General features: G+C 38.2%; 1 protein-coding gene across 1 annotated transcript; it reads right to left on the bottom strand.

Annotated features, from left to right (window-relative positions):
* Positions 1–4,503: 4,503 nt before the first annotated feature.
* On the bottom strand, positions 4,504–7,707 carry LOC112398058 (lymphotactin-like). Its single transcript, XM_024742445.1, has 3 exons — positions 7,599–7,707; positions 5,668–5,782; positions 4,504–4,764 (listed from the first exon to the last, which is right to left on the bottom strand). Exons 1-3 carry the CDS (start codon positions 7,657–7,659, stop codon positions 4,605–4,607), a joined length of 336 nt encoding a protein of 111 aa, XP_024598213.1. The 5' UTR covers positions 7,660–7,707; the 3' UTR covers positions 4,504–4,604.
* Between the last annotated feature and the right edge of the window lie 631 nt (positions 7,708–8,338).

Raw genomic sequence — 8,338 nt, 5'->3', positions numbered from 1 at the left:
ATTATGCATCGTTAATGTGCTCTTGGGCTAAGCAGAAAAAAAACATGAGGAAAAGGAAAAATGTGTCACAGCATGCCAGGCCAAGTTCAAAAGTTATCAAGCCCAGAGCCACTTCCCAACTGTCTTCCCAGCTCCTGTCTTCCTCTCTGCACACCGTTTACCACCTGGCAGCCAGCGTCATTTCCCACTACCTTTAGGATGGAGTAAAACTCCTCCATCTGGCAGACAAAGCCATTGGTGATCTCCTCCATCTCTCTAACCTCACCTTTTGCTCACACTCTCTTTTTTGTCAAGGCTTAGCTTTGTCCCTCAGTCATATTAAACTACTTTCATTTCCTTAATGCATCTGGATTTCTCTCGCCTGCTGGTCTTTTCATGTGTTGCTTGTTCCTTTGCCTGGATTGCACTGAACTCCCCTGGATAACTCTGACTCATTCTTTTGGTCTCAGGTTAAAAGGTATTTTCAAGGGGAAGCCTGTCCTGACCCTCTCCACCTGCTAAGACCTGGACAGGTTTGCTCCTGTCTGCCCAAACTTCACACTCCCTGCTTCCCCTATCATCACAGGTTACAGTATTGTTGAAATTGTCTGCTTAGTTGGGTAAGCTCCCTGAAGGTGAGGATTGTGTCTGGTTTCACCACTGCGTTCCAGTGCTCAGCAAAGTGTCTGAACTACGTTAGGCACTCAGTAAGAATCTGTTGGTTGAGTGAGTAGATAAAAGAACTCTGGGGTGGAGTGGAAGGTTGGGGTTAGCAGATGCAAACGATTATATATAGAATGGATAAAAAACAAAATCCTACTGTATAGCACAGAGAACTATATTCAATCTCCTGTGATAAACCATAATGGGAAAGAATATAAAAAAGAATATACATATATAATATACACATATATAAAAAACTGAATCACTTTGCTGTACAGCAGTAATAACACAACATTGTAAATCAACTGTACTTCAATATAAAAAAATAAATATAAATAAATAAATAAATACCCTGGAGTAAGGAATAGAAGGCACATCTTATCAGAATGTAAGCTCTGTGAAAGCAGGGGCTTTGTTCTGCTTATGGTTACAGCCTCTGGCATATAATAGACCCTCAACAAATATTTACTGAATGAATGAGCTAATTAATTAATTAGGTTGGTTAAATGAAAATATCATGTAGGTCTTAGTAGACTTTTCATGGATATATTACATATGGTTTGGTCTTCAGGAAACTGGCTCCTAAAGCAACGAAGGCAGCATGACATAGTGGTCAAGAGCATGAACTTGGAGCCAGGATTCCATGGGTTCAAATCTGAACTCTATTCAACACAAGCCAATAGTTTATGTCTTAGGTGTTTTGTCTTTAACTGAGGTCTATAATGTGATTAAATGTCTTAACATTTGCAAATCAATGAAATAGTGCTGGTTACATAGTAAAAACTATTTAAGTATTTGCTATAGACAACAGAACAATATTACAAAATGGAAAGTCAAGAAGTATTGTCCACAGTTGACCAAATAAGAAATAAATGATAGGTATATTACCTAAATCTACAAACATAGATAATTAAAATATCAACATAATTATATGTAGAGAATGGAAGAAGTGAACTAAATCCTCGTGTATCATAAAGGCAGCCACAAACAATGCCCCAAATTCATAGCCCAGGAATTAATGGTGACCAAACATTGGTGATTTGAAGGTGACTATCAGAAGAACCATCAGCTAAAAGAGTTAAAGCAGTTGTCTGTGAGGAGGAAGGTTAGAAAACAGGAAGAATAGGGCAGGAAATTATCCATTTTCATTAGTACTCCTTTTGTACTACTTAAACTTTTGACCATGTTCATGTATTACTTTGATAAAATAAAAATATTTTTTAAATAATTGCATAGAAAAGGGCAAATGGGAAGTACTTGTTATAGTCTTCAAATACTTCTAATTTATTTGTAAAAATCTGAGACTGGTGAGATAATGTGGCCCTGCTCAGAGATTGCCTACATCATACCCACTCTAAGAAGACTTGTACATTATCACTCTCCTTCCTGAGGCTGAGATATCATAGAAAGTTGCTATCTGAGATCAGGCTCAGTTTCTCAATAACTGTGTGCTCTTAGCCAAGACAATCAAGCTCTCTGTGGCTCAGTTTTCTCACCAATTAAATTGCAGTAACTCACTTGATTGTTTTATACTCACTTGATTGTTACATCAAATATCTAGGAAAGAATAGAATACGCTACAAATGTTACAATCACAGTGGAAGAATTTCCTAGAGAAGAGAGAAATACGTGACACCATCTTTCTTCAAACTTAGGATGCATCCTCCATTTCTTATTAATAATAGTCATTCATAATTATATATAAATTCAGAAAAAAATTTAGAGAACATTCTCAGGATAATTATTCCCTTCTCTCTTGAGCATGCCCATATTATTACCTGTTTCAAACGCTCGACTACAATTGGTTTTCTTACATCATAGTGTCATCCACTGGACTATGATTTCCTGGAGAGCAGAAGTGGTGTTTTACTTATCTTGATGTATACCAAGCTTAACACAGTGACTGTCTTATAGCAAGTACCCAAAAATGTTTGCTGAATTGAACTTTCTGTTAATAAAGTTTATTTTGTGTTATATATAATTTTAGAAATATGAAAGAGTAGAATGAAGGAAATAATGTAATATATATTATTCCTCCCATTCATCCAACAAATATCAATTGACTCCCCACACACAGTTCTATGCTAGGCACTGGGGACCTGGTGTAATAATACACACAAGCAGCTTCCAGTCTAATTTCAGGATTGGGGTGGGGGAAGCACAGACAGGCAAATAAGCAATTTCAATATAAATTGGTAAGTTTTAGGTTAAAGTTAAGTATAAAACACCACAAGAGCACAAAAGGGGGGTCACCAGCCACTAAAAAAAATTAATATTTTGAGATCTCTTCTTCTTAGATTATTTCTTTGAATTGAATTGAAATCCATTAAACCACAGCACTATAGTTAGTAGACACAGGTCCTACCTAAATGATTCAAAACATCGAGTCAGTTAGTTAAAAGTTACGTGCACTATTTGGTTGAAACCACTTAGCATCACATAGCCACCTTAGATAATGTGCCAAGTTAGTAAACTGTGTTTACCCATATCCTTCCACATGTCGTATTATTATTAACTCACGAAAACCTCTAGGGTTTGAGAGACATTTGGGGAATGCAAGTACATGCTCATTAAGGAAACTTTCCTTTCATTTTCTGTGACTTGACTTTGCTATGTTTCACCCCTCATAAAACAGGTGTTTTCTTCTCAGTGTTTTCTTAAAAACCAGCTTTGAAAGTTATTGTGGGCAAATAGCAATAGGGAAGGATAGATGACCCCACATTTCACTATGAGGAAGTGTTTTAATGGTTTCCTCTGTGGTTCACTAGTTGGATGAGATTAGAAGTAAAGCTGATTCCAACAAGCTGCCCTCAGGTAACACTCTAAAAATACTTGACATTGTGGAGTGTCCCCTTAGGACTAGAAAACAGTTAGTCCTTTCTCTTCCCTTGAAGTTATCAAGGCCTGATCAGTTCTTAACTATTTAAAGTCAGATAGAAGTGAACGTGTACATCATCAGCTACTTGGATAGTAGAGTCTTAAACACGAAGCAAATTAGAAATTTAATAAGAACAGGAGGGCATGAGTCTGGGGTGTTTAGTGACCAGATGAAGTAACTTTAATTAAAACTTTACTGCAAATTGTGATCACATTCAAAAAATGTTACTGGTGACAGTTTGGGATGTTATAACCTTACTGGCAAAAAAAAAAAAGCATGACTTGTATGATAACTAGAGTAGTGACAATTATGGAAATCACAGAAAGACAGTGAGATCATTGCCCAATTTGAGGAGAACTGATTTTTGTTTGAATAAAGTATCCTTTCATCAAAAGTCTAATCCTTGCTACTTTGGCAAATGAAAGAACTGGCAAGTTATATTTGTTTTCTTTCCTTTACAGGACATCAAATGAAACACAGAGGTATGTGTTTGCTCCAGATCAAACTTGAATGAAGCCACTTTTTGAGTAGCAAACCCTCAGTATGGGGACCAAATAATTGTTGGATGATTTTCTTGCTTATTCCATAAAAAAAGAACTCCATTATGAAGACAGGCTGAAATAGATATTAAATTGTCATTATCACAGGTGTCAACTATGACTCATGTGTAGGTTGAAATAGATATTAAATTGTCATTATCAGAGGTGCCAACTATGACTCATGTGTAGAGAACCATTTCACTCTAGAACCTAAAAATGATGAATATATCTTTCATCGCTGATAAACACTGACCAAAATCTCTCCCATTATGGATACCATCAACAAAGTACAGTTAGGACAGAAACAGAACACAAATGATGTATTATTTTTCCCAATATGTAATGAATAAACTTTGGGACTATTCTTAATAATAAATATTTATTAATTAGAGCATCTAAATGAATATGAAAGACATAAAAATATTAAAAAAATAATTTGACTCATGCAGCACTTTTATAAACGGTGAATATAATGTAATTAGTCCATGAGCTTTAAAGGGAAATGAGCTGCCTGGCTAGTGAGGGGACAAGATGCCAGAGGGTCACTACCCACTCAGGGTCACAGCTGGATTGCTGGATTGCTGGGCTCCTGTAGGCTTGGTCTGGCTCACATTTCTCCTGGTGGACTTTATTGTTCGGACTGCTTTGTTCACCCATTCAACTTGTGGATCAGCACAGACTTTAAGGCCACGTCTGGTAATAAATCTGCAATGCAAAGAAAAAATAGACAAAGTTAGTCACATCCTCAAAGTCTTGGGACCAGAAGTTAAGATCAGATCATATATAAGAGATCTTGTGCAGAAATGACTGGACAAAACAGTCTTTCAGATTCAGGAGAACATAAATGAAAATCTTTCCTCTGCAATCTATTTTCCCATAACTGAGAAATAGCTCCAGGTAATACCCAGATCCCTGGTTCAGCATAAATTGCAGGCTCCTTTTCTCATCATTGCTACCAGGTGATGTAATTAAACTGGACATTTGAGGTCATCTAGTCCAATTATTACATATCATCTTCTTTTCCAAATTAAAACACACTCATCTTATTTTCTGGACAAAAGGTAATTTCTTTATCATAGTTTTGGGGGTAAAGTTGCAATTGTGTGTTGGGAAGAGTTACTATTCTGAAGATGAGATCCTGGAAAGAGAACGGTACCATGTAGGCTAGTTGTTGACACTATTCCTCGAGATATGGCAACTGATAAAATATGGCACTCTACTCCAGCTCACCATAAGGGCAGAGAAAGGCAGGGAAGGGGAAGGATGGGAAGGGAGGCATCCCACACCAGTGTGTCTCTGTGGTCAAATCCTGATCTGAAACAGCCAGCTCTAAACCTAACCCTCGGGACTGAACATATTATTCATCTGGTTCCCAGTTAGATTCTTCTGCTAAGATAAAGCAGAAAGGAGGGTGATAGTCTTCACTCGGTTGCCAATTTTTTGTCATAAACATTGTTTGGGGCTACGTAAAGGCATGGTTCATACGGAAGAACAGAAAGACTATTGGCTACGTTGAGGTTTTCCTCCTTGTTGACATTTTTCCTGAGGAGGGCAGCATTTCTATATACTGTGTTCCATCAAGCCCAGATTTGGGGGAGAGCAACTCACATCACTGCTTTCATGGGGCCCTCCTTGATGGTGTAGGTCTTGATGTTTTTAATTGGCAGTCGCCGGGTAGTCAGACTCACACAGATGTTCTTGTCTAGGACTTCAGTCCCCACACCTGGTAAAGAAAACCAAACAAACAAAAATAAAATATAATTGTTAATACTATCAATGTTAGAGTGCTGTAAATAAAATAAAGAGTGATCTGATAAAGAGTAATTTGGGGAAGGCAACACTAAATGTGGGAGAGGTAGTTCATTTTTGACTGAATAAATAAAGGTGTCCTCATTTTAAATGGTAAAATGTGAAATATGTAAGGGAAGTAGTTCATTAAATACTCATCCTCAATAGAAATGGCCCCGGAGGATTAAACCTTCTAAGTTTAGAGAACATCTTACATTGGAGAAGGGAAAATAACTTGGGAGAGTTAATAATAGTAAGGGTTTTCTAAAATCTAAAAAGGGTTTCTAAGTGCTGATTTATTCCTAAGCTGGAGACTGGCATTTGCTACTCAGGGAAGCAAGTATTCTCAGAGAATATTTCTCAGAGAAATATTCAGCAAAAAAGCATCTTAAATAATAGCCAATGTTGATGAAGTTTGAGCTATAGTGTTGCTGGTATCAGAAGGCTTTTTATAAACATGAAACTGACCAGGTGTCCACTACCATTGCTCTTCAGCTCTCCTTCTCTCCATCACACAATATCCAGCCTACACATTCTTAATCCTCTACATTTGCCAACTTACTTTTAATGCTGAACTGTCGCTGAACGCAGTGAAAGAGGGAAATACCCAAGTGTCTACAGCCTTCCTCAGTCTTATTTCCCCTACCCGTACATGGGTTTCTACCAAATGGCAGCCTGTTTTCTCAGACAAATGCCAGCCAGCCATGGTTAAGACATTTGGCCTAAAGTTTTTGTTTCATCAATATTTTTTTTTAATTTGGGGCACAATTTTAGGGAGTTCCAGACATTGCCATCTCTATTTACGGACACCCTTGGCATCCACGATCAGGTTCAGATATTCTAGTCTAAGTAATAAGTCTACGGATTAGGAGGTTGAAAGGACAGTTAACTGACACATTAATTATACCCAAAGGATATTCCCTCTTGTGGCCAGAGCCACAAGGAGAAATATACTCCAACCAGCTTGGAAAAAATGATCTTTGAAGAAATATGTGTAGAATGCTCAGGTAAGTCTCAGTGTAGTTAAGTCTCATCTGGGTATGTCTTGTAGGCTTATCTGACTGTATATAAGATGTTGATATTTGTTAGCACTTATGGTCTCTTATAAACTCAAGAAATTGATCATCAGTGGGAACAACATTCAGAGCAGTAATAACAGACTCTCTTACACATTTAATTTAAAATTGATTTCCTGGGTGTAAAGGTGTGAGCTACCAGTCATTTTTGTTTTAATAGAACATTGCTTTGTTTCAGAACATAAACCATCTACTTCAATCCCACTTTGTGAACTCTCAAAATTTTTGAGAATTTATCAAGGTCAATATTAAATAGGCAAAAGCTTCAAAGGTATATACAATCGTCATCACCATTCCACAACTAACATTAATCAAGAAGTTAGGACTTGTGTGGAAACCTGATAAGTGATCATAAGATTTACCTCATTTTAATCCCAGGTAAGGGTATCGGTTATTACATTCTTCTTATAGATAAGTAAGCACAGGCACAGAGAGGCGAAGAAATTTACCCCAAATCACCCAATTGTGAAAAATAGGAGCCCAGACTGTAACCAAGTTTTATCTTCGAAATCTACAGTCTCCTAGAGTCAAATTATTCCCATTTTGCACATGGGAAGCCTGAGGCTTAGGTCGGAGAAAGTATACTCCAGTCAAAGCCTGAGTTAAAACCAAAATGTGTGGCCACTGCCTGCATACATAGATGCTCCTTATCTCATAAATAAGCTTTTGACTTACCTTCCACAGTGTATGCAGCGAGACAGCAGATCCCGAGGAAGGCCAGGATGAGAAGTCTCATGGCTGAGGTCCTGATGAGCTGTGCAGCGAGAGGCTGAGGAACTGATCCTTTCAGTCTCTTTTATTCCTCCAATGATCAGCGCACTTCCTGTGGTGAGAGGGCGCTTTCGAGGTGGGTGTGGAATCACGGAAAGTCTTTGCAATACTGATGCTTTCTTTGGTTGAAAAAAAAAGTTCCTTTGTCCCCACTCATACTAACCCAACACCTTGTGGCCTTTTCTCCTCCTCCTGTGGTTAATGTGTCCGTGAAACCAAATATGTGCACAGAAGAAACATAGTTGTCTCATCTCCTGCCACCAGTCTAAATTAAAACCTTCCACTGCACACATGCCAGTGTCATGGCCCAGCACAGGGACAGTGTAAAGGAAACAAGGTGGAGTGGTCCCTGTGGTCCATCTCCCCCACCTGCCTCATGTAACATCAGCTGTGACGTGAGGCTTCCACCACTGTGGATCCTAAGCCCAGTGATACCTTAGGGAGGTGAAGGGATGCTGTTGCTTCCCTGAGTTCCTCACTCCTCTGCCTTAATCTTCTTATTTCTCTCCTCTGCCCGCATTCAAGTGATCGCCTTTCTTTACACCAGCCTCCCCACATACCAAAGAAACATTTCAATAATGATGATTGGAGCCTGTCTATATGCACAGGTTTGCCTTATTTTAACTTAATACATACCTTTTTAA

This window comes from Neophocaena asiaeorientalis, unplaced genomic scaffold (genome assembly GCF_003031525.2).
Source record: "Neophocaena asiaeorientalis asiaeorientalis breed wild unplaced genomic scaffold, Neophocaena_asiaeorientalis_V1.1 scaffold99, whole genome shotgun sequence".
In the NCBI taxonomy this organism is placed as follows: domain Eukaryota; kingdom Metazoa; phylum Chordata; class Mammalia; order Artiodactyla; family Phocoenidae; genus Neophocaena; species Neophocaena asiaeorientalis.
This window is presented reverse-complemented; position numbering and strand designations above follow the sequence as displayed.